Source organism: Pararge aegeria, chromosome 24, assembly GCF_905163445.1.
Source record: "Pararge aegeria chromosome 24, ilParAegt1.1, whole genome shotgun sequence".
Taxonomy (NCBI): domain Eukaryota; kingdom Metazoa; phylum Arthropoda; class Insecta; order Lepidoptera; family Nymphalidae; genus Pararge; species Pararge aegeria.
Window position 1 is genome coordinate 5,017,792 of NC_053203.1, and position 27,453 is coordinate 5,045,244.

A 27,453-nucleotide genomic window follows, 5' to 3' on the forward strand; every position below is an offset into this window, starting at 1 on the left:
TTTTTTTGTTTTCACCATCTCACATCATTGTACCTGAGGTAAAGCCTTCAGTTCGGCGCAGGTCTCGAAGGCCTGGAGGAGATCGTAATCGTTCAGCATCCAAGTGTCCTTCATTAACTTTAAGCTAGGAGGGGTCCAAACACGCATTGGTCTAAGAAGATTCCATAACAAAATTAGCTGTTTTTTTTTTGTTTTCACCATCTCACATCACTGTACCTGAGGTAAAGCTTTTAGTTCGGCGCAGGTCTCGAAGGCCTGGCAGAGGTCGTAGTCGTTCAGCATCCAGGTGTCCTTGTAGGCCATGAACATCTTGAAGGAGTTGATACCGTGCTCCGCAACCAGTTGTTGCATCTCCTTCTTCACAGATGGTGACCACCAAGTCACGCCTACATGGAGTCCGTAGTCACAGCAGACCTGGTGATAAACAAATCAATGCATGTAGTGAAAAAACTTCTTTAGATCATTTTCATTTTTCTTTATTCAAATAGGCACATAGATGACCTTTGATGAGTTCATTACATAAAAAATATGAAAGGAGTGAGATGATGGAGATAACTTCATTCGTAAACTTAAAAACTAATGCTACGATAAAGAATCAGTGGAAAAAAAACTTGTTTAGATCATTTTCATATGCTCGTATGTCATAGTCAGATATTTCTTTATTCAAATAGGCACATAGATGACCTTTGATGCTTTCATTACATAAACTAATGCCAAAGAAGCGCACAACGAACTTAGCCGGGTGTTGTTTTTGTTATCACCTTCTCATATTGTAATTTAAAACTTTGTAAAAAGCAACCTAAAAGCACAAGGTCAGGGTGAATTGGATCTGATTTCCAACATCTGGAATGCATATTAAATGACGGGTTTTGGGGTCAAAACCGATTTGTTAATTTTAAACATCAAATATTAACTAAAAGTTTTTTTTTTACTCTATTGCATATATTGTGAATGCACTGCAATTATGAATTATTTGACGGCCGATTGGCGCAGTGGGCAGCGACCCTGCTCTCTGAGTCAAAGGTCGTGGGTTCGATTCCCACAATTGGAAAATGTTTGTTTGATGAACAGGAATGTTTTTCAGTGTCTGGGTGTTTATATGTATTTTATCAGTATTTATGTAGGTATATTTACTCATTAAAAAAATATTCATCAGTCTTCTTAGCACCCATAACACAAGCTACGCTTACTTTGGGGCTAAATGGCGGTGTGTGTATTGTCGTAGTATATTTATTTATTTATTTATTTATTTAATGCAAACATATCCTATTAACCTTAACATTAATTTTTTTTAGTCCTCTTTTTGGTCTAGTTTCCATAAAAGTCGTATGTCCGAAACGAAAATAATATGCAAAGTACCAACCCTATAAAAAATCTAAATAATTTAAGTACTCGTTAAATAAATGCGTCTCACATTCATTTAACGATTACTTATTTTTTTAACTGAGTAATCGTTACGGAAACTCAATTTGGATGAGTTATTATTATTGATCGGTAAGGAACTTGATCAACGATTAAGCGTATTCAAACATGGCGGTAACTTAAGTAAAAGCAAATTAATTTATGCACTTTCACTTATTTGAATATACCTAGTAGCCTTAGTACATAATTTGTTGACTCGCAATCGAATATTCGTTTTCGCAATTCAAACTCTTTCAAAGAAAAATGGGCCTTATTTAACCCCATTTTTAGTTGCAAATCCTGTACTTCTAATTTTTAATTTCACAAACGTCCTATTAAAAGCAGGCCCGGCCCTACCTTAAGTATACGAGGCAAATTAGAACTTTATTTTTGCAATAAAAATTTTTTGAAATAATTCTATTACGCCAATGTAATGGGTACAAAAATAGCCGATGAATATTTTTATGAATATAATATACATAAATACTTATAAAATACAGATAAACACACTGAAAACATTCATGTTCATCACACTAACATTATCCAGCTGTGGGAATCGAACCCACGTCCTTAGACTCAGAAAGCAGGGTCACTGACCACTGCGCCAATCGGCTGTCTAAATCATATATTAATAAATCAATTTTACTATGAAGTTCAATTATTTCGATAATTGAAAGCGACTCATCGATTGCGAGCGAGCAAATACTGTACTAAGGGTGCAGTTTAAAAAAAAACATGCTCGGGTTAGGAAGTGCGAACGAGCGTCGCATGTTAATATGTAGATCACAACCAGTTACCGTAAGTCCGTCAACTACAAAGTGTAATTTGAACCTTTGTTTGAGCCATAGTTATGCAAACAAAGTAGGTTAACTTTAGAATGTTTTGCCTTTCTGTTCTATCGGTGAGAATATTGGACTTTTAAGTAAAATTTTTCCTTACGCGTCTTATAAAGTAAACAATCTCGTCGTAACTTTTTAGTGTAAATAAAACTCTTTATTTGGCAACTATGACCCAATTTCAGGTTCCACACTATTTTTAAATAAATTAAAATCATCATTGTCATAATCAGATCACCATCACCGGCCCACTACAGAGCACGGGTCTCCTCCCACAATGAGAAGGGGTTAAGGCCGTACTCCACCACGCTGGACCAGTGCGGACTGGTGGACTCCACAAACCTTTGAGAACATTATGTAGGACTCTCAGGCATGCAGGTTTCCTCACGATGTTTTCCTTTCACCGTTGAAGCAAGTGATATTTTGATTACATAAAAGCAAATAACTTAGAGGTGCGTGGTGGGATTCGAACTCGGCCATCCGAAAGTGACGTCGAGCTACACACAATGCGCTATCACCGCTTTAAATACCACGGCTTAGCTAAATATTAAATATATATAATCAAACAACCTTATACGGGATACTAATCGTCATCACCATCTTCATCATATCAATCAAATACCTGGGTTATTAAATAAATATTATTCGACTGTACCTTGTTATCCGCCTTTTCTCTCCAATTGTTGTAAGCTTCCACTAATGATTGTCCTTTTTCTGGTAGAACGAAGTCAACTGAAATAATTGGATAATTTCATCACATCATTAAAGTTCTGAATTTGAAAAGTGAACGTTTGATAGTACATTGAAACAATGTTCTCTACTAGATGGCGCTAACAGTAGCTTAATCTAACAACAAAGTACATACATATAATAATTTCAATATAGTCAAGCAAAGAATTGAGAGACAGGTTACAATGCCGCCGGCTCTGAATTTTCGATATACATTTTACTATACAATGAAAATTAAGCTTAATTTGCTGTTCTCCACGAAAAACAGGAGAATACATACACTGCAATTTATATTTTTTTCAATCTTTAGTCCCCCACACCAAACAGATCTGAACTACTAGTACTGTCTACGCACGTTTTCGCCACCGGAGCATCCTCAGTTGTCCTCTGAGGATATTACTCTCCATCCATCCAACTAACTCTATGCCAAAAATTTTCGTTGCTTAGTTAGGGAGTGAAGGAAGGACAAAAAAACAAATTTATAGTATAAGTAAGGATGATAAATGAAATTTTAATATACCTATTGTACAACAAATAATTCAAGAGAGATCATGAACGTGTCTCGTGTTACAGCGTTATTAAAACAGCTTAACTATTATTTGTTTGAATAGACTTTTTTTTTTGACACTCGTGTGACTAAGCTACTTATTAGTAGTATCGAGGATTTATAATAGGTTTAAGTTAGGTCTTCACTTCGATGCAAAGCATATTAAGCATATTTAGAACACACAAATAACAGAATCCTCATGCAGCCATTATTGTATACAGTGCATTGTGTCCAAACAGTGAAAACGCTCCGCGCACGTCTCACTTTCATCATCACATAAACCCATTCCCGGCCCACAACAGGGCACTCGTCTCCTCCCACAATGAAAAGGGGTTAGGGCCGTAGACCACCACGCTGGCCCAGTGCGAATTGTTGGACTCCAAACACCTTTAAGAAATTTAAGTGGAACTCTCAGGCATGCAGGTTTCTCCCCGGGGAAAGGATAAAAATGTATCTTCTCCCAAACCTTTATCAACTCTAAGAGCACTGGCGCACAATATAATATCCAAATAAATAAATATAAATATACTAAGACAATACACACATCGCCACCTAGCCCCAAAGTAAGCGTAGCTTGCGTTATGGGTACTAAGATGACTGATGAATATTTTTATGAATTATATATACGTAAATACTTAGAAAATACATATAAACACCCAGACACTGAAAAACACTTATGCTCATCACACAAACATTATCCAGTTGTGGGAATCGAACCCACGGCCTTGGACTCAGAAAGCAGGGCCGCTGCCCACTGCGCCAGTCGGCCGTCTAAATAAATATGGTTGTAATAATAAAAGGGGGTAAACTTCTCCTATTCCATGCTCCACGGGAGCATGGCAGGTTTAGCAGATGGGTACGTTAATTATATTCCTTGTCAGGGGATATAATTTTTGTCTCCTGTCTCTTGTTCAGAATTTTTCAAATTTGATTTCCTTAGCTTTCTCTCTAGCTAGACTTCTCAGAACAGTCCGCTAATATTTTAATCTACAATCGATATATCTAATTAAAACTGTAGATACTTACGGACAGTGGTGGTGCCACCCGCGACAGCCGCTCTGGTGCCCTTGTAGAAGTCATCAGCCGCCTTGGCGCCCATCATCTCCAGCTCGAAATGGGTGTGGGGGTCGATGCCACCAGGCATCACCAGCTTGCGTGTCGCATCGATGATTCTGGTGCCACCAGGGATGATCAGGTTCCGGCCGACTTGTCTGAAAGGAAAAGCAATGGAACATATTAAACAAAATTCTTGATACGAATATACTTAAGAATTATGAATCCCTGGTACTATTTGAAGTATTTAACCACTCGTTTTATTTCAAACTAGCACTGCCCACGGCTTTGCTTGCATGTGCTATTCGTGCGTAGGTATGTACCGGTATACTGCTTCTCTAGTAACTAAGAAACTCGCTTTTGGAGTATAGATCCACCATGCTGCTTCAATGTGGGTGGGTGGGCTTTAATGATTATTGTCACATGTCGTGACAGTAACTGAGGATGTCTGCTTAACGTGCTTTAGGAGGCTCATTTTAGAATCACAGGAAGACACTACAATTTTTTTAAGATAATTGTATAAATTTATTAAAGTAGCTGACATAGTCTAGTCAAGGCTGAGAAATTAGAATTAAAAAAAATCGTAGTGGTCGGTACATCGAATTGAATCGGTGAGAGGCTTCGGTCGTGGCTAGTTACCACCCTACCGACAAAGGCGTGCCGCGAAGCTATTCATCGTTACGTCACGATGTCGCGTAGAAACCGGAGGATATGGATTTAATATAACTGCCATACTATAGCAGACTATGCTACTATCCTAAACTGCATCATCATCACCCTCACCTGGTGATAACATTCAAGGGCTCAACTTCAACTTGTAATAAAAAATTTAAAAAAAATTCTATTATTTACTGAACTTTTTCTAAAATCGTTAAAATAATATGCCTAGTTTTATTGCGGTACAAAAGTATACTTATATCCTTATTTCGATTTTCGGTATGAAATAATCAAATTCAAATTCATATATTTACTTAAAACATGACAAAATATTATACATGTTTCGTCGTAGTCTACGACACCGAAAACACCGAAATGTCGGTAGTTTCGATGAAGAATAATTGCTAAAGGAATCCGTAGGTGTCGATTGGACTTGACATTTGCCAATCAACACCCTATCAAGACAAATATAGTTTCGATCAACTGAAAGTCAATACGTGATGAAATATTTTCGTCACGTCTATATCTACCTTTTGGGAGAACATCTTCATAGCGCGATGTAAGCAACAACTAGCGCCATCTATACTTTGACCTGGTAAACTGACAAAATGTGTTCATAGCAGTGAGTAGTGATGGCGATAACTACATTCGTAAACTTAAAACTAAAGCTACGAGGGTTCGAAACGCGCCCTGGTCTAAAAAGAAGCCCACAACAAACTTAGCCATGTGAATTAGTAGGATATAATAGAATAGCGAAACGCGTTTTTATTAAACGCAGTTTCCAAAGCGAACGTTGAAATCAGCCCTATTTCTTCATAGTAGCAACAGCAACAAATTAATAAAAATCTTGCAGACTCATTCATAATTTATTATAGAAAAAAAAGGCTCAGTGCGAGTCAGACTAGCGCATCGCTGGTTCCGTACATTTGAAGGAAACGTATTTATAATTTAGACCAACCGAAGAAACCGAATATATGTATAAAAAAGATGTATTCTTAATAAATAAATAATATACTACGACAATACACACTTCGCCATCTAGCCCCAAAGTAAGCGTAGCTTGTGTTATTGGTACTAAGATAGCTGATAATGATAATACACATAAATACTTAAAATATACAGAAAAACACCCAGACACTGTTCATGTTCATTACACACACATTTTCCAGTTGTGGGAATCGAACCCACGGCCTTGGACTCAGAAAGCAGGGTCACTGCCTACTGCGCTGTCCGGTTGTCAAAATTCCTAAACGCTTAATCCCTAAACGATACTAATCAGGAACACGGTGTCATTTTTGCCCAAAATTTGTACAGATATATCTATTTATTCCAGCTTATAGCAATATTCGTCTAGCCAATATTGATATATTGGGGAGTGCGGCAGTAAAATCTAATGCGGTTTATGAAATTTCATAATGATACACAAAACCCATTCATATATCTAAGCCTTAAAAAACAACCGACCTCTTGGCTCTTTTTCAATGAATATATTATATACCATTATTTTTTTATTTTTACTAAATTTGAACATTTTACCAATCTGTGATCATTATATCTACATATTTAGTCTTATATATAGCATAGCCGTTTCTAAAATATAAGGTTGATGCAGACGTTATTTTTTCAATTTGGTAAAGGAACCCTAAAAACGATTTCATTTACCCAATTGGGGGAATGGGAGAGAGAGATTGAATTGGTTAACAGAATCTATTAAAGAATCACTGGTATGCGGGGTCCGATTTGTATTTGATATATGACCTTTTTTACGTACCTACTACAAATGGTTTATTTACTATCTTCACACATCAATTTAAGGGAACAATACATAAAAATAAAAATGTTTGTCAATACGGGTGTAAGTCCTTTTTTAAGTAAGTTTTTCTCATACATACTTTCACTCCTTTTTCTACACGTACCTACCGAGACGTATTGCTCGCCCCCGTTATTACTTACCGTTATTGCTTTGGGATGCAAGCTTTGAAGGTTCTAAATTTCATTAAAATTGGTGCAGCGATTTATATTTATGGTCGCAGTAGGGTGTAAAATAAATAGAAGTTAACTCTAACATAAATTTAACTGACTAAACTTAGATTAATATTCAACCGGTGCTGAATTCACAATTCACAATTCAGCTGTAAGCGCTGTGGATTTAAGAAGGTCCGGGGTTCGATCCCGGCTTCTTCGCTTGTCCCTACCGACAAACAGCCAATGTGCGTCCACTGCTAGACATAGGCCTGTTTCAAGCAGCGCCAACGTTTCCTTTTTTAGACGCTCCGTTTACCGACATGCGGTCTCCACTCGAGGACCTTTCGCCTCCAATGTCCATCGTTATACATACACGTGTTGGAATGGAAATAATTGCCAAATAATATAAAGTAATAATATACGGGGGTTAACTGAAACTTTATTCCTTTTCAGGGGATACAATTTTAATCTACTGCATACGCTGCGCATGCGTGCCATGAAATAATAATCTCTACCCGTTACGTATTCATATTTTTCTATAGCCGACCGATTGGCGCAGCGGGCAGCGACCCTGCTTTCTGAGTCCAAGGCCGTGGGTTCGATTCCCACAACTGGAAAATGTTTGTGTTATGAACATGAATATTTTCCAGTGTCTGGGTGTTTATCTGTATTTTATAAGTTTTTATGTATATTATTCATAAAAATATTCATCAGTCATCTTAGTACATATAAAACAAGCTACGTTTACTTTGGGGCTAGATGGCGATGTGTGTATTGTCGTAGTATATTTATTTATTTATAGCGACACGAGATAAAGGGTAGATGGCCTCGTCGTGAGCATGCTAGCCCTACGAGTCTTGGAGAGCTTCGGGTCGAGATTGTAAAAAGACATCTCAACCAATAGTAAGTTGCGATGTCGCATTGAAACAGACTGCAGTCTGTCATAACACTTACAACATAAACATTAGGTCATTGAACCAGTCACACAAATAGTCTCGCAATATAGTTTAGCACTAGGATCTCGTAACAAAGTGAGCGACACTCCTCTATAATTTATGCTAATAACCGTCACCCACTTATGGGCATCGCTGTTATGGTGGTGCGGATGTGCTAGTTGGCTTTGTTTCCGGCGCGGGTATCGGGTGTTCTTAATTTGAAAACATTTGAAGTCATCACACTTCCCTTTTAAATTATTCACCTCTTATATTATGTTTATTTTGCGTTGTTTGCTACGCTTAGTTTATTAAATTTTGTTTACCGTTGTAAGCATATTTTGCTTTGGATGAATTTATATTAATATTTACTAGCTTCTTCCTGCGACTTCATCAGGGTTGACTTCAACAATGACATGTGAATAAACAATGTGGTTTTCTTTAATTTTTATATTATATTCATCATCATGTCAACTAATAAATAGAACTCCACTTCTAGACATATTATATGGTATGGTATTTTGTAAACTGTTAGCGGCTTGGGTTAAACGGCTCCTTGCGCCTTGTTTCATTTCTACCACCAACGCTGCGAAATTGGGGCCCCAAGGTACTGGAATGAAGTGAATATGAAACGAAATTCATTTGAATTTCATTCTCCACGTTACTGATTTGATAACGTAGAAATACTCCGAGCATAGCTCTCTCCATCTAAATGTTAAATGACTCTGAATCTTCTTATGAGACTCATAGTTAGCGTCACTTTATTATATCACAAGTTTAGACTTTCGCTTTATTTTCTAATAGGTTACCTACGTAGATATCTCAACCAATTAATTAAGAAAATAAGAGTACATTATGTATAGAACAATACCTAATAAATATTGTAAAAGAAACCTCATAGTGTCATTTTAAAATTTAATGAGATCTATTCGAGGGTTACCATGAAAACTTTTTTTTTGTAGAACAAGTTAAGAACATCGAGTAGAAACTTAAAGTAGTACAACACAAAAGGCGGCCTTATTGCCAAAGGCGATCACTGCCAACCTTTGGATTCAAAACAGAAAGGTTGGGTACATTATTAAAACTTTAAAAGCATGATCGTGAGGTTGGCCACTTTAATTTCTGATGAATAAACCCTCTTAATTTATCTATTAAAAGAGAGATAAGTTTTCAAAAACGTTACCTTAAAACCGGGATATAAAAGAACCTTTTATTGGCACTTAATAGTTTGAATGAGTTGCATATTTTAACTATTAGGGTCTTTTTGGTAGTAGAACTAAGATTGCAGATTCTTTTTTTAATTTGCCAAAGAGTAAGAACTACTGCTTATAATAAAACAAAGAGAAATGTTCTCGATCCGATACCATTAAGTTTTAATTATTAATATATAATAAAAATTTTTTTGCACGACTCATGATGCGAAGCATCAGAGAGTGCTTTACGATCGAAAATTTTTTTTCGCCTCATTTCGGCGGCTATTTTTATTATTATAGCCTTGTTCGTTCACGGAATCAAGATATTTTGCATACTATTGTCGAGATAATTTAATGGAGATTAATAACATACTTTTAAAAAATTGATTTACTGCAATAGAATTGGAAAAAAACACCAAAATAGGTCAAAAAATTTTCCTGTCCGTGAAACCCGAAAACACTCTAACTTGTGAAATAATCTATTATTTGAGTTAATTTTTTTTTTTTTAAATTCTAATCGACGATTGTAGGTCACTGAATGCGAATGATTAATTAATTCAGTGTAGTTTAATCGCAATTAATAAAAAACGAAAACTGCAAGACTGTATATCTATACATATATATCCATGTAAAATTAACATGGATGGTGATATATCTATATCTATAGATATTATGTACATTTTATTCCACCAGGGGCGCCTGTGCATCACTTTCCTAGTAGAGCTGTTTTAATTTTTTTTTTTTTTTTTTTTTTTCAATATTTGATAATTAAATGAGCATTATGAGTCGTTCACTTTTGGATTTTCCAAATTTTTTTTTAATTATTTAGTTTTTTTTAAATTAAGCATTGGTAATCCCTACTAATATTATAAATGTGAATGTAAGTTTGTTTGCGCTTTCACGTGAATACTACTTAACCGATCCTCATGAAACTTTGTACACATATTCTTGGAAGTGTTAGAAGTAATATAGGATACTTTTTATCCCGACATTAAGCTTGGTGCCTTTTGGAAGAGGGGATGAGTGATTTTACACCATAACTCCGACAAATTATAACCGATTTAAATAATTATTTTTGTACCATAGAGGTTATAATATGTGTTTAATTTTGCCCAAACTGTGGTTGGAGATAGAGGACAGAACTCCTCAGCGGACAGCAGCAAACCCCTCATTTAAGGCTTAGCGATACTACATACTTTAATTTTTCTTAGATCTACAACTAAATTTAATGCCAAATCAAAAAACAAAATCAAACGCAGACGAAGTCGCGGGCAACAGCTAGTTAAGAATAAAAATAAAAAGGGAAAATCAATAAATGATAGACGATATATAAACGGGGGGTTAACTTCTCTTATTCCATGTTCATATTCCCGTGCTTTAGCCGGTGGACAAGTTAATTATATCCCATGTCGGGGGATATGATTTTTGTCTCCTGCCTGCCCTGCAGCAGTGAAACATCAAATGTAATAAGTTGCGCAATTAAATATATTATTAACCCTAAAATATCTAATCTCAGATGCTTGATGTTTTAGAGCGAAAGTTCATAATACCAAAATTAAAGTCTGTTTGTTTTCTTTCTAATAGGTACAGTACTTTTCACGAGTGGTCGCAAACTTAAAAAAGTCATGCCAATTTTACCCAAAAAACTTTCATCGAAATTGGTTCACTAACAAAAAAAAACAGCTTTATTATTAGAAAAGATGAAGATATAGATTATTACAATAAATGGCATATAATCTGGCCAATATGTTTCTAGTTAGTTGGGGTTATCTGAGGGGTCCGTTAGATAAAGAAATACTACATAAGTTTACAGTAGGTACATAGCATTTTTAGATTCCATTCTACTAAGTATTATTAATTTTTAAATATCACTTGTTCCAACGGTGAAGTAAAACACGTGACCTGCATGCCTGAGAGTTCACCATGTTTTCAAAGGCTACAGTTTACAGTTAGACGCCCTTGTTGGTAAACAATGACAGATAACTATTCTCTGTACCTGTGTGTATGAGTTTTGTATTGCTGTACAGTTGCAGCTAATGTAATATGGACTAACATTTGGAATAAATATAAATAAATAAAACATCCAAACAAACAAATTGTAATAAACAGCACTAAGAATCAGTTAGGATTCCCGATTCCTGAACGAAAGCTGTATGTCTTAGTAGGCGGAATGTCAATGTCAGTGGGAAAAAAGGGGGAATTAACCGGTGATGGTGGAAAAACAAGCATGGTTAAAACTAAAAAGTACAGTTGATAGAAGTTTAAAAGGTCATTCTGTTCTCTTACACCTAATTATGAGAAGAAGTAATTGTTAATAAAGAGTACTACTACCTAGTTGCTAGAAGCCGTTATAAGCACCATTGTGACAAAATAATAATCGGTTATATAGTTTAGGCATGATAATATAACTTTATAAAACTATTCAAACCTATTAAGTCGGCAGGTACCTCCGATGATAAATTATAAGTACCTGCTTTAAATAAAGCGTAAGCAAAGTATTAGTATGAAAAATGTTTACCTAGTAGGTAACTAAAATAAATCTCGAAGTACAAAGTAAATAAATAACTTAAATAGGTATGTGCACTGTATTTTATTTATGAGAGCCTAACCCAATATTTCTAACACAGCATTAACTACTTATTACTTAACTACCTTCTATTCGTCTCATCGTCATCAGCCCATTACCGACCCACTACAGCAGGGCACGGGCGGGAGATAAAAATTATATCCCTCACAAGGGATATAATTAAAGTGCCCACCGGCTAAATCACTGGAACATGGAATAGGAAAAGTTTACCCCCGTTTATTAATACACATACATTATTTGGTTATTATTTCCACTTGTGCGCCAGTGCTCTGAGAGTTGATAAAGCGGTGGGAGAAGATACATTTATATCCTTTACCCGGGGTGATAATTGTCTCCGGCCCATGCCAGCCGTGCTGAGATGTTTATGAAATTTATTTGGTTCCCCGCTACATTCATTTTAGTCATAAACAATAACAAACAGAAAGTGTTTAATGAACAAATAAAATCTTATTAATATGTATTTCTACTAGCATCTTCCTGCTACTTTCTCTGGGTTGACTACATCAATGAGTTATACGTATTCTTCTATCATCATCATGATCACATCAACCGATAGACGTCCACTGCTGGACATAGGTCTTTTGTGGAGTTCCAAATTCCACGGTTCTGAGCCGCTTGGATCCAGCGGCTACCTGCGACACGCTTAATCTCGTCTGTCCACCTCGTTGGGGGTCGACCAACGTTGCGCTTACCAGTTCGGGGCTGCCTTTCCAGCACCTTGGGACCCCAACGTCCATCCTTTCTCCGAACTATGTGCCCGGCCCATTGCCACTTCAGCTTTGCGACTCGTTGAGTTATGTCGGTAGCTCTGGTTCTTCTAAGAATCTCCACATTTCTGATTCGATCGCGTAGAGATACTCCGAGCATAGCTCTCTCCATCGCCCGCTGAGTGACTATGAGCCTTCTTATGAGGCCTATTCTTCTTCTTTATATTATTCTTCTATAGTTAGTTATATTTATGGGAAATTGTGGGTTTTTTATATGATAATCCTCATCATGTCAACTTAATAGACATCCACTTCTAGAAAGGTATTGTTGTAGGAGTAGTTTACCCCCGTTTATTAATACACATACATTATTTAGATATTATTTCCTATTGTGCGCCAGTGCTCTGAGAGTTGATAAAGCTGTGGGAGAAGATAAATTTATATCCTTTCCCCGGGGAGATCATTGTCTCCTGCCTATTCTAGTCGCGCAGGGCACTGCAGGGTGTTTACGAATCTCGCGACAGGCTTGCTGCTGTCAAACTTCACTTTTGTTTATTTATTGTATGGAAAAGTGACGTTTGACAGCAGTGACTGCAAGATTTACGCCTGTCGCAAGCCTGTCCCGAGATACGTAATCACCCTGCGGGTCTCCTCTCAGATTGAGAAGGGTTGAGACCGTATTCTATCACGTTAGCCAAATGCGGATTGGTAGATGTTAAGAAGAACTCTCAGGCATGTAGGTATCCTCAGGATGTTTTCGTTCACCGTTTTAAGCAATTGATATTTAAATTGCTTAAATTAAAAACGTACATAACTTTAAAAAGTTAGTTGTGCGTGTCGGGGCTTCACCTCGATATCCACGAAAGGAAAGCCGAAGCCGTATCCACTAGACTATCACCGCTTTGCCTGCCATTCGTCTCCCTCAGTAACAGTTTATTTGGATTTACGGTTTTTTTTTTTAGCACTTTGTATTAAATCTTAATTTAATTTATAAATAGTTTAAAGCAAAAAAATACAGGTTTATTCTGTATTCTTAAATTTCAAGCAATAATTAAAGTATAACCAATTTCATTTGCAGCGAATGTTGATGCCACTGTGGCTGTCGGTATTTTTATACAAAGTTCGTGCATTAGCGAAACGCTTGTCTTGTATTAAGACTCAGACGGCGCAAAGATACCTATAGGTTAGTCGTTATCAGAAGTTAACGTGAAAGGTTAACAAACAAACAAACTCTCATTCGCATTAACAATATTATTAAGAGTATTATCAACGTTTCGTCGCATCTCTATCATTATTATGTTTCCATGACCTTGCTTTAATCTAATAGACGAGAAAATGGTAGACATAATTATATCGAGGAGCGCATGCTAGCCCTTCTGGTCAGATTAAAGATTAATACGTATTGGGTTATCTGTGTAACAAAATCAGCATTAGTCGCGTACTAAATTAACAGGTTTAAAATATGTACAACATAGTAATGAGATATTAAATAAACTCTTTTAATATCCAATGCCGCAATAAGAAGACATAGTAATGCGCGCGCACATTAATTAGATTTACTTCTAATAGCCTAGATTCGTCTTGCGACCGTCATGTCTATAAATATTGTTGGATCTTGGAAACCATTGTGGGTAGGTACCTAAACCACCTTCGGATATGTAAATATTACATCATGACTCCGATTAATCATTAAGATGGTCTAGCAGCGTATTTGAAAAAAATATTGCCGTCGCAATCAGCCTGAACTCATTAGATAGAGCAGGCGTTACTTTGCGGAAATCCATGATATATTATGAAAATTAAGCTTAATTTGCTATACCTACTCCGCGAACCAGGAGAATCTGCATGGTGTAATTTATGATTTCTTCAATCCTTATACTCCACCCCCACAGATCTTCAGCAATGTACCCTCTACGCACGTTTCGCTCCGAAACCGGAGCATCCTCAGGTGATGTAGACTTTACAATGAATAATTGTTAAATGAATAATTCTTAACAATTATTTATTGTAAAATGTATATATATATACACAGGTACATATATATTTACGATATGTAAGTATCGATTTATCCGAGATTTCTTAGCCGATTTGCGTGACTTACTCTTAATAGCTCTCGAACAGGTAACACTAGAATTTCTTTAACAACGGTTGAGTAAATTATTAAACTGCTTCTGTAATATGAAACATTTAGTAACTTTATACGAATCGCGGAATTCTTAATTGTTCAGGTATCAGATATTGTACTTACAGAAAAAAAAATCCTATTTTAAAATTAAGGATTACTTAAACGATAAAAAAGCTTGGATGTGAATTGCTCTAGCTTCATAGCTATATATATATATAAATTTACTGTGAGATAGTGATAAGATAAAATTCAAAATTCAAAATAAAACAAATTTCAAATGTATGAACGCTTCATAATGTGCCTGTGATAGGCCTACATGAATAAAGAATATTTGAATTTGAATTTTTGGAGTTACTCTCAAGTTATATCTCTGTAACTACTTCTTTTTTTGGTGTACAATAAAAGTGTATTGATTCATTCATTCATTCAAATAATAATTTTCTCCATAATGTTCCCTATAAAGCTTCTGAACTATACCAATCTTCATTTGGCCAGCGCGGACTACGGCCTAAACCATTCTCATTCATTGCTTGCAGCAATAAGACCGCCTTTGCATATCAACATTGTGTACTGTATTTCTTTTCCTGTACGTTATACGTGCAATTAACTGTTTCTTCTTCTTCTCATTCTTAGAGGATACCCGTGCCCAGTAGTGGGCCGGTAATGCTTTGATTATAATGTTAAATAAGCCCATTCATATAGTCCGTTTTGAAATAACATTATATATCCTCTGTATTTTTCATTATATAAATTTTCTCATGCTAGCCTTACAGGTATAGTACCGAACTAGATTTCTCCAAAGAGTACAATCAGTGGCGTGCACTTCATACGTGCATGTAAGCACTGCCTACCCTAAAATTTATATATAACTGGTATACGAAGAGGATTTTTGCCGTTTTATGCATACCCTGGTAAGAAGGTCAGTGCACGCCGCTGAGTACGACATAAATATAAATTTCCTATAAAATATTTATTGGTATAGTTTCTCGTATACTAACCGAGTGCGTAGACGTGGTGGTACCCATCAGATGCGAATATCACGCGAAATAGCAGAGTTGTCACGGCATTGGGCCATTTGATCCACGTCGGTTCCGTTTCTTAAATCTGATTGGACCATAAATTGTATGGTCGAAGTACACGGAAATCAATGCAAGATAATTTAGTCACGAATTGAAATTACAACATTTTTGGGGTTCGTTTGTCAGTTTTTTCGTACAACGTGTAACGGAATTGACGTGCGTTTGACGGCCGATTGGCGCAGTTTGCAGCGACCCAGCTTTATGAGTCCAAGGCCGTGGGTTCGATTCCCACTACTGGAAAATGTTTGTGTGATGAGCGTGAATATTATTCAGTATCTGGGTGTTTATATGTATATTTCCAATTATTTATGTATATTATTCATAAAAATATTTATCAGTCATCTTAGTTCCCATAACACAAGCTACGCTTACTTTTGGGCTAGATGGCGATGTGTGTATTGTCGTAGTATATTTATTTATTTAAGTACGCAATACTTGTAAAAGGTGCATAAGTATACTACATAAGGAAACAAACCTGTAAAGATATTAAATCATAAGAAGAATATTTATTTTTCCATACAAACTAATTCGAAACATTCTAATTGTTCACTTATGACAACCCTATTGAAGGCAAAAGACCGACACGTGCATAGTACCTACGCTACGCGACGAGTACCTAATACAGTGTCAGGAGTTACTTGATTTTACACGTGATGTTAGGGCTGTTTCTGATTTCCTTCAGTATACGCTATTGCAATGGTTTACTCAAAAACTATTATCGTTTCAGATTAACAGTTAAGTATCAGAGACAGTAAATTATGTATCTCTAAAGCCTATGAAGTATTATTTCTGTTTTCATTTACACGTTGTATATTAATTATTCACGACCATGACCCACTTGACGGTTAGCCCGCTACCATCTTAGACTGCATCAATACTTACCACCAGTGAGATTTCAGAATAGGGCTAACTAGTAGCCTAACATGAACAAAAATACGATATAGGTACTTCATTACATATAACGATTATATACACTCGGCCTTCACATTTTAAACGAAATTGTGCCCAATTACAATTTCTACGCGAACAAAGGTGAAATTAATTAACTGCTCAAAACCCGTGGAATATAGCTGAGTCGGGTTCTAATGACTCACTCAAATTGACTACAATCACTAGCGATTCCACGCGACTCCGTCCATAAGTATCTCCAGAATTTAAGTAGGAGGTCCCGGGTTTGATTTCCGGCAGGAACAATTTGGGAATTTATAATTTCAGAATTTTCTGTATTCTGGTGGGAGGCTTTGGCCGTGGCTAGTTACCACCTGCGAGCCACCTGCCACCTGGCTAGGTTTCCGGTGCGATGTCGCGTAGAAACTAACTAAACTGTCGGTACTACCGTACTCCCTATTAGGTTACCCTGCTACCATCTTAGACTGCATCAACACTTATCACCAGGTGAGATTGCAGTAAAGGGCTAACTTGTGGTGGTAAAAAAAAAAAGTAGCTAATAAACTTACTTCCCATATACTGACTTATATACTCCGACACACAAAGTACTAAAAAATAGTCACCAACTGTCTTAAAGAAAAAGAAGTCTATTACAAAAAAATATATTTGCTATGTTAATATTATATATTTGCAAGTAAGAAGTTAGGTTTCAGACGTTATATGTTGACCTGGTTTAGCTAAATCAATAATGACCTTTCAGTGCAATAGACAGTCGTTAGTATATTTTTATATACGGTGTACGGTAAGATTAGCAAGCGTTACTTCACTTGGATAATACTTGGTCCGTCCGTACGTCTGTCTATCTGTATAGTAAATTCTAATTAACAATGTTCATGTAAATCTGTAGCCTATACCTGAAAATAAAACAAGATATTTATAGGTACTTAAATTATTTTAGAAAGCATGCGGGCTTTCGGATATTAAAAACATTAACTCAGTATTGGGTAGTTAGTTATAAATAAAAAAAAATATACTACAACAATACACACATCGCCATCTAGTCCCCAAGTAAGCGTTGCTTGTGTTATGGGTACTAAGATAACTGATGAATAATTTTATGAATAATATACTTAAATACTTATTATATACATATAAACACCCAGACACTGAAAAACATTCATGTTCATCACAAAAAAAAATTCCAGTTGCGGGAATCGAACCCACGGCCTTGGACTCAGAAAGCAGGGTCGCTGCCCACTGCGCAACTCGGCCGTCAGTTTTTCTTAAATAACGTATCATAAATCGTAGACTGGCTTTGCAGTTATTTTATTGCGAAAATCTTGAATGTACGGCATTAAAGATATTCTCACAAAAAATAACTGGGAGACGTTAGAAAGATAATTGTCTGTTAATTAAAAGTCGATTCCCACTACTGGGCAATGTTTGTGTGATGAACATGAATGTTTTTCAGTGTCTGGGTGTTTATCTATATGTTATAAGTATTTATGTATATTATTCATATAATTATTCATCAGTCATCTTAGTACCCATAACACAAGTTACGCTTACTTTGGGGCTAGATGGCGAAGTGTGTATTGTCGTAGTATATTTATCTTTTTATTAAAAAGTTCAAGGTCTGTAGCCAAGTCCACCATCCTATATTGGAGTAGCGTAGTGGAACTCAATATCCCAGTGAGAGAAGAGGCATATTAAGCCTAACTATAGGACATATAGAAAATAAATATCCCACAGCATCAGCAACTTAATCATGCTGAGTCAACCTAATTAACTTGACAATCCTAAGTAATTGTAAAGACTTGAAAGCACGTTAGTAACTTGTATGTGTAAGCGTAAGAACGTGCGTTTAAATTCTTTTAATTTAATTAATATTAGCCTAATTAAGCTGTCGATGATGCCAGGTTCCGTAAATACCCTAGTGTTTGTATTATCATTGGCAGCAAACGTGAATAAAAATGAAAAGGTTGTCATTACTTCCGGACCTCAAAGTCATTGTATGATCGACGTTTCCTCGAGCCGCTAGGAACTTTCGTTGTTTTTGTTCCACTCATTAATTCATTGGTACACGCGATCTAACAGTTTCTAATGCTAATTAGTGACGTAACCATTAATGGTTTTATAACATGGAAACTATGTTTACTTTTCATACCCAGCACGGCTAGCATGGGCAGTAGTAGTAGTATCAACTCTCAGAGCACTGGCGGATAAGAGGAAATAATATCCAAATAATATATGCGTAATAATATTTTCATCCATAAGTACTTCAGCGGGCTAACCTGTAGTATGTCAGTTAGTGGTATAGCAGTCATGAAATGAAATGAAAATACTTTATTGTATACCTAACAGAAATGAAATTATACAAGTAAATATTGTATTATATTGGCTAATATATATTATATATATCTTTCTTGTGTGCGAGTGTATGTCACTGAACTCCTCCTAGACGGCTGGACCGATTTTGATGAAAATTTTTGTGTGAGTTGAAGGGAATTCGAGGATGGTTGATTGGATGGATGGAGATTCACAACTTGGTCCACTGGAAAAACTACTAAACCGATCCTCATGAAACTTTGTACACATATTCTTGGAAGTGTTAGAAGTAATATAGGATACTTTTTATCCCGACATTAAGATCGGTTCCTTTGGGAGAGGGGATGAAAGTTTTTGACGATTTTACACCGTAACTCCGACAAATTATAACCGATTAAAATTTTACGCTAACGGAACGCTAAATCGCTAGGCCGTCAGTCTTTGTCCGTGGGGTGGTAACTAGCCACGGCAAAAAGGGACCGTAAGCCATCAACTACCAATGGCGTGCATAGAGGGTATGCACAGGGTATGCAGATGATATAAAATGAAGAAAATATCCAGTACGAGTTATAAATACTTGAGGGTAGGCTTTTTATAACTCTTACAATGCCTATCCCTAAGTTTTTTACAACTCTATATTATTATAAATATATTGCGAAGCTACTGTAAGAATACCTATTTGTTTAAATTTTTTATGAAGCGATTCGCGTGATCCAAGTTTATATATTGATCGAAAATAAATTTAAACACCCAGACACTGAAAAACATTCATGCTCATCACACCAACATTTTCCACCTGTGGGAATCGAACCCACGGCATTGGTCTCAGAAAGCAGGGTCGCTGCGAACTGCGCCAATCGGCCTTCCAAATATATCCCTACTAATATTATAAATGTCAATGTAAGTTTGTTTGTCAACCTTTCACGCAAAAACTACTAAACCGATCCTCATATTCTTGGAAGTGTTAGAAATAATATAGGATACTTTTTATCCCGACATTAAGCTCGGTTCGTTTGGAGTTCCGTCCTCTATATCCAAACTGTGGTTGGAGATAGAGGACAGAAGTCCTCAGCGGTCAGCAGCAAACCCCTCATTTAAGGCTTAGCTAAACTGAATACATAAAATTTTTTAACACTAAATTTAATGGCAGATCAAAAAACAAACGCAGACGAAGTCGCCGGCAACGGCTAGTTATTTATAAAAGAAGAAGATTAACTAATGACCTCAATACCGTCTACGATGTTATAACACCAGTGAAAACATTCTATTTATATCGATTGAAGGAGGAAGAAAGCTTTTTTATAGTTCCACCTCATAAATTTCCACATAGGGGCACGTCAATCACCGCGAAGTGTGAATATTTTAGATGTGACCTGTTTTTACAAGCGAATAGCTTTCTTAGCAGCTCTCAATTTTACTTTAACATTTTTGAATACTTATAATAAGTAGATTTTTTCAGTTTAGTGTGTTTGGCATGCGGGAATTTATACTTTTCGACACTTGTGCTTTTTGTTTTTCTACAGCATATAACATCCAAATGATTTTTTAATCAAAATGTTTGCATGAAATTTCCTAATTTACCTCACAAACACAGTTTGCATTTATAACATTATTAAGGATTCAATAATTAAACTTAAAAATAAACTTAACTAAATTGCAAGTATTTTCTCATTTGAAATGGAAAAACGCCACCTTAAAAAAAAAAAGTTAAAGTAAAACCAGTGTCACTCGGGATTGTTTAAGGATTCTAAGGATACCCATCCCAGCCGATCATACATCCAAATTATATATATGGCATTTAGAAGTAATGGCGGAATAAAGAAACTAACGTAAGAAGACAATACACTCCTTTTTGGGCACACTTGTATAAATATGTAAACTTAATACACTCACTTGATGATTCCATCTTCAATGTAAACATCGGCATCTTCCATGCCGTCATAGTTGACCACTTGGCCATTTTTGATAAGCAGACGGTTCTGGGAACTCTGGAAAGTAAAATTGCACATGTTAGGCAAGAACAGATTGTGAAATTAACATCCATCGTATTAAGGTATGGATAATGCGCTTTAAGGTACCTTGGTATTAATAAAAAAAAAAAAAAAAAAAAAAAAAAGAGTGCGTGTACTTATGTACACGCGTTAGAAGTTATACTTCTTTGGCGTATGGAAAAGATATAACTAAAATGCTGTAGTGATCAACGATAAATATTAAAATTAATCAAAAAGATTTTACCAACATAATAATATTTATTTATTCACACTGTTTGTACTGTTACGAAACACGTGTTCTAAATATAAAAATACCAGAATTTACAACTTGAACATGGATGTCGATTTTCATGCCACCTCAAACTAACTTTACGGTGTAGAATTCAGAAGTCGGTGTGCGCGCGCATCGTAAAAATTAACTCTCATCATTTTTCTCCATCGCGCCAAAAGAAGTATAACATCAAAAACAGAAAACAATTGAAATTGTTAATTGTAAAGTCAACATCTCTTGAGGGTATATGAAAATAACGATTGATGGAATTATAAATTGCACCTTACAAATTTTCCTGGTTCCACTATTTATTATTATGTCAATTTTTTGAATACTTCAAAATCCAAATTCAAATTCAAAATTAATTGATTTCAAGTAGCCCTACTTTATAAGCACTTTTGATACTTCAAGTCAGTCTGTTTGTAATGATTCGGCCACCTGTTCGGAAAGCAGATTCTACCGAGAAGAACCGGCAAGCAACTCAGTAGTTGCTCAATACTTGTTCTTATGTTAGGTTGGTGTCCGAAGTTAAAAACATATTAAAATTTTAACAGCGGTTAGCTAGAAATCATCATCATCATCGTAATATGTCTCTTCTCAGAATGAGAAGGGTTTTGGCCATAGTCCACCACGCTGACCGAGTGCGGATAGGAAGACGCCTTTGAGAACTCTTAGGCATGCAAGTTTTATCTCTAACGCTAGTAATATTTAATTGCATAAGACGCGCATTACGCCTAAAAGGTGTGTGGATTGAATCAGGGCAATCAGGGGATAGAACTCAGGCTCCCGAAAGGAAATCCTAACCACCAGGCTATCACCGCAACTTCTAATTATTGGTTCTTAAATCCTTTATGTATTACCTGAAGCAATAACTTTGTACCCCTTCTTACGAAAATTGCGTGGACGGAGGGATATGAAATTTACCACACATGTATTTTATATAGAGAACAATATATGATGCATAAAATATACATTAAATAACACAACACCACGAACTTGACATACAGTTATACTCTTTTTTAATCTTCTTTAGCAGTTAGTCTGTGCGAAATCTACGATGAAAAATAGTGTCGTTAGAACCTAAATAATGCTCAAACTTATAATTTCAATTAATTATGTAATTTCGACCAGTGGACGAACAATAGTTATAATAAATCGATATAGTGAAATACCTAGGATATTTTGTCAATTGAGATTTGAGAGGTGTATACTACCTTATGCAACTTAAATTCAAAATTTCTTTATTCATGTAGGCCTATCACAGGCACTTATGAAGCACTTACATATTTGTTTACATAATTGTAACGGGATGGTGATAACTTCGTTCGCCAACTTAAATCTAAAGCTACGAGGGTTCCAAACGCGCCCTGGTCTAAGAAGAGCCCACAACAAACTTAGCCGGGTAAAATATTTTTTTTGTTATCACCATCTTCCAGTAAATTTAAATTAAGCTATGTAGCTAGAGCAATTCACACCCAAGCTTTTTTATCGTTTAAATAATCCTTAATGTTATACTAGGATTTTTCTGTAAGCTTACGTTTTATATAAACTTTGAACTTATTTAGAGACAACTCAAAAATTTCATTTGCTAATTTGTTATAAAATAATATACAATTGCCCTTGAATGAATTTGCAATTTTGTGTAGCCTAGTAAACTGCACAACGAGTTTATTTTTGCTTCTTATATTTATATTGTTACAGTGCATTTTCTTTTTAAATTTTGATATATTTTTATGGACATAAATTAAATTTTCATATATGTACTGACTATGCACCGTCATTATTTTAACTTCTTTAAATTTATCACTTTAATACATTACACCGCGGAAATAATACAATACTACATATTACTTGAGAGTCGGGATTATACTGCGGTTGATTGCCTCATTTCTGATGGCAACCCCTAGCAAGGTATAAAATTAACCTGTCCAAATGCCAAAGCACGTTGACAGGGAAGTTCACGCCCTTTTATTATAAGAATGAAAGAAAGAAAGAAAAATCGTATTTATTGTCACACATTTGTGTAAAATGTTACATTTGTGAAATAAAATAATTGTTAAAGTATAAAAATTAAAAAAAAAATGTGTGACAAAGGAGCTGGCTCAGTATAGCTGCAAACTAAAACGCGCAGCACTGGTTTTCCGCCAGCCCCATTATCTTCGTCGTCACTGAATCCTCGCGACTAAACAATAACAAAATAATCATAAAAAAGAACAATAACATAGAATATAATATATAAACAAACAAAAGATATTTTTCATTAAAACAAATAACACGTATATTCAGTGGCGTGAATCGAGTAGATGTATAAAAGCAGTGCATACCCCCTACCTCAGGGCTTCTCAGACCCCAAGCAGGGCTAGCGCAGTGAAGAGACAAAAATATATCCCACGATCAGTGGCGTGCATCTCATAGATGCAAATAAGCAGTGCATACCCTGACCTCAGGGCCTCTCAGACCATAAGGACGACCTAAAATTTAAAGATTAAAAAAAATTAATAGAAAACTATGAAAGCGCCATCTATGTATGTAAAACCGGCCGCACTTCTATGTAAATTCAATGGACAAGTCCCGTGTCATGGTTTAGAACTAAAATAGACCATAAGGCCATAAGGGCTGGCAATTTTTTTGCTCAAAGAATTAACCTGGCTGTTCAGTGCGGAAATTCAGCAAGCATACATCGCACTACTCCAAGCGGCCATGAATGCTGCTTGGCAGTTACAATGCTGCTTTGCGGCAGAAATATGCATGGCGGTAGTACCTACTTCCGGAAAAGCCTTACGAGGTAGGTACCATGTCTTGTCAGCGAATTGTTTGCAAGATTATTTAAATCTTTACTTCATTTAGCGTTTCTTAAAAATTTTGTACAAGTCACGTATATTATTTCAAAGACAAATTTTATTGAAAAATTTAGTCAGTATATATACGTCATTCCTCATCTTAGCGCCGACTACACATTGATCCATTGTTCTTGTTGATTACGAAATACCGAAATTCCATTTTCCAAGAATTTTATTGTTGACGATTGACGTCTGGCACCGGGCAAATCAAAGAAATTTACAAACACCCCGTACATAGTTGTTATGATATACAACGTGTAACAGATATATAATAAAATATTGAAGGGCATAAGTATATTTCATAAGGAATCATCCTGTAAAAATATTAAATTAAAAGAAGCACATTTATTTTTCCATAGAAACTAATTCGAAACATTCTAAGTGTTTAACATTTAAAACCCTACTGAAGATAAACAACCGACACGAGCATAGTACCTACGCTACGCGACGCGTACCTAATAAAGTGACAGGAGTCACATGATTTTAATTTTGCACGTGATGTTAAAGCTGCATCTGATTTCTTACGGTAAAAATTATGGCAGTGATTTACTCAAAAACTATTAGGTTCTCGGTTACACAGATAAGTCTCAGAGACAGTACATAATGTACCTCTATAGCCCGTAAAGTATTATTTCGGTTTTCATTTACACGTTGTATTCTAATGCCTTTTAGGCTTTTATTATACATGCAAGCCTTGAGTAAATATCATCCCTTATTATGTAATCTTAATTTATATAACTACTAGCTGACCCCAGCGCCATCTGTCGGGCTGATTTGTCAATCTAAACCATCCAGGGTGCCACCTAAACGCATACAAAAAATTTCATTCAAATCGGTCCAGCCGCTTAGGAGGAGTTCAGTGACATACACACGCACACAAGAAATATATATATAAAGATAAAGATAATGTGAATATCAAGATAACAAAATTAACTCCTAAAAGCCAATAAAAAACCAACCAAATGCAGGTAGGCATAGTAAAACTTATTGCTGACACGGCCTTTTTGAATAGACAAACCTACTATCCTTTTAGAAAATAAATCTATTGTCCTTTTAGAAAAGACGGCGTTATATTATTAAATAGCAGACAATTGACTTAACTGTCATAATATTCAATTTGGTACCTCAAACCATCTTTAAGAACGGGAACACACGGACGGACAGACAATAGAGTGATCCTAAATTACGGTTACATTTTTGTCATATGGTAAAATATTTTCTTTTTAATAATTTGAGATTAGGTACTCATGAAAATCTGTGAACCAACTTTATCTACTCATTGATACCAATGTAATGTCCCCAATCTCGATAAAGCTATGTAAACTAAAGCGTTGAGCCTCTGGCCAAATTCCGAATCCATTATCAGAACCGTCAATGGCACCAGATAATTTCACTGTAATCGAATTTATATAGGTACATGGTAAATTACTGCTCAATCGATTACTGATAATGGGTGCTTGAGAAGCTTATTATAAATAATAAAAGTCTATAAAAAGTAATAAAATAAAAAATTACATATTTTAACAACAAGGCCAAAATAAAAAAGTGCAAAAGAGGTTCGGAGTTAGTCTAATTAGGGGGGGACTACTACGATCGCTTAAAGCAGTAGCATTTAAGTATTGTTTCACAATAGGTACACCCAATATGTAATATAAAAACTGTTGTTTTAAAATAAAGCGAGCACAGTAAGGCCTCAGATTTGTCCTTTTGCAAAATACATGACTATATTAGGTGCAGTGATTCAAGCGCAAATATTTGGAATAGCACATTTCCGTTCGACTTTTAAACACAACAATCGGCACAGATAACGAATTCTCACTTTTATATTGATCCCAGACAATGAATTGGTTGCTGCAGCGGCCATTATACTGCAGATGAGTATAAAATTGTACGGAATACGTAAAATCGCACCGGACAGCCAAAATGGCGTCTCGCCTTGCGTGAGTCGCCGGCTGAAACTGAAAATGCGTCGCCTAAAATAGAAGGTGCACTCCCTAACTTGTTATTGTTTAGTGAAAAGTCGATAAACGGTACGGCGCGCCACTAGTATTCCTTGAATATTTTATATCGATATTCTATATTGATTTGTATTTAGGCGATTATTTATTTGTGATACTCAAATCTTTTTTTTTCAGCCAGATCGTAATTAGATATATTATTTAACTTTGAAGTGACGTTTCTTAACGATAATATATTTTTAGTTTTCACAAGCGGTTGCCCGCATTTGTTAAGATTTTTAAGAAATCCCGTAGGAATATTTTATTTGCCCGGGGCTTAGAATTATTCCAATGTCTTTATCCAAGATATGTAGCTATATCTATGCGAATTTCTGTCAAGCGGTTTTGCTGACAAGCCGTTAAAATAATAATAATAATAATCTTTAATTCAAAATTCCATATTTTGTAAACAACAATAATAATTTGGACCTATGTTAGTTCCTATCACTAATCATTAAAACTATCTTTAAAAAAACTTTTTTTTTCCTTTGAGGTAACGGGTAACCCTTTAATTTTTCGGTATACAACGTATCCACGTCTATCACCAAGATGCAAGCTGTCCCTCTGCCGAATTTCAGCAAGATCGGCGAAGTTCGAGCCCAAGATAGGTATTAGGTAAAGAACAAGCAAACAGACGTCTGCCATTTTTACTTGACTGCATGCATCCGAACAATGAGTTAAATATATCATCATCGTGTTAATTACTGGCCCACTACAGGGGTCTCCTCCCATAATGAGGGGGTTAAGGCCAAAATCCACCACGCTGGCCCAATGCGGATTGGTACTCCACACATCTCTGAGAACATTATGTAGAACTCTCAGCATGCAGGTTCCCTCACGATGATTTCCTTCACCGTTGAAGCAGGTGATATTATAATTACTTAACGCACATAACGAACAAAAGTTAGAGGTGCGATTACCCCCCAAATATTCCCGCGGGTGTCTCTGTACTAGTCGACTGAGGGAATATAACGGAGATCGGAAAGCAGCGTCCTCTGTGCTACTTCTACCATCTTCTGTGACTACGAACCCGTCTGCCCATCCGTCTGGTAATGTCGTTTACGTTTTTATGTTCGTTTACGAAAACGAGAACTTCATCGCATACGTAAACGAAACTGTTAATGTGAATCGTATACAAAAACGAAAACGTCATCGAATACGTAAACGAAAACGAAACGTTATCGTATACGAAAACGAAAACGTCATCGCATACGTAAACGAAATCGTTAACGTGAATCGTATACGAAAACGAAAACGTTATCGTATACAAACAAAAATGTTCCACGTTTATCCAACCGAAAATGAAGTAAACGAAAATGTTGATCAT

The 27,453-nt window shown here is 35.9% G+C and overlaps 1 protein-coding gene across 2 annotated transcripts in view; it reads right to left on the bottom strand.

Moving 5' to 3' along the window:
- LOC120634534 (dihydropyrimidinase) overlaps positions 1-27,453 on the bottom strand; it is an 80,637-nt gene that overhangs the window by 10,722 nt on the left and 42,462 nt on the right. Inside the window, exons 1-5 of one of the 2 annotated variants that reach the window (XM_039905217.1) lie at positions 25,949-26,023; positions 20,921-21,015; positions 4,540-4,724; positions 2,893-2,969; positions 217-414 (exon numbers count right to left, since the gene is read on the bottom strand). In XM_039905217.1, coding sequence (XP_039761151.1) covers positions 217-414; positions 2,893-2,969; positions 4,540-4,724; positions 20,921-21,015; positions 25,949-25,993 — 600 coding nt within the window. In that variant the 5' untranslated portion in view covers positions 25,994-26,023. Of the gene's footprint in view, positions 1-216; positions 415-2,892; positions 2,970-4,539; positions 4,725-20,920; positions 21,016-25,948; positions 26,024-27,453 lie in introns of those variants that run through there. The other variant, XM_039905218.1, reaches the window with a different exon arrangement.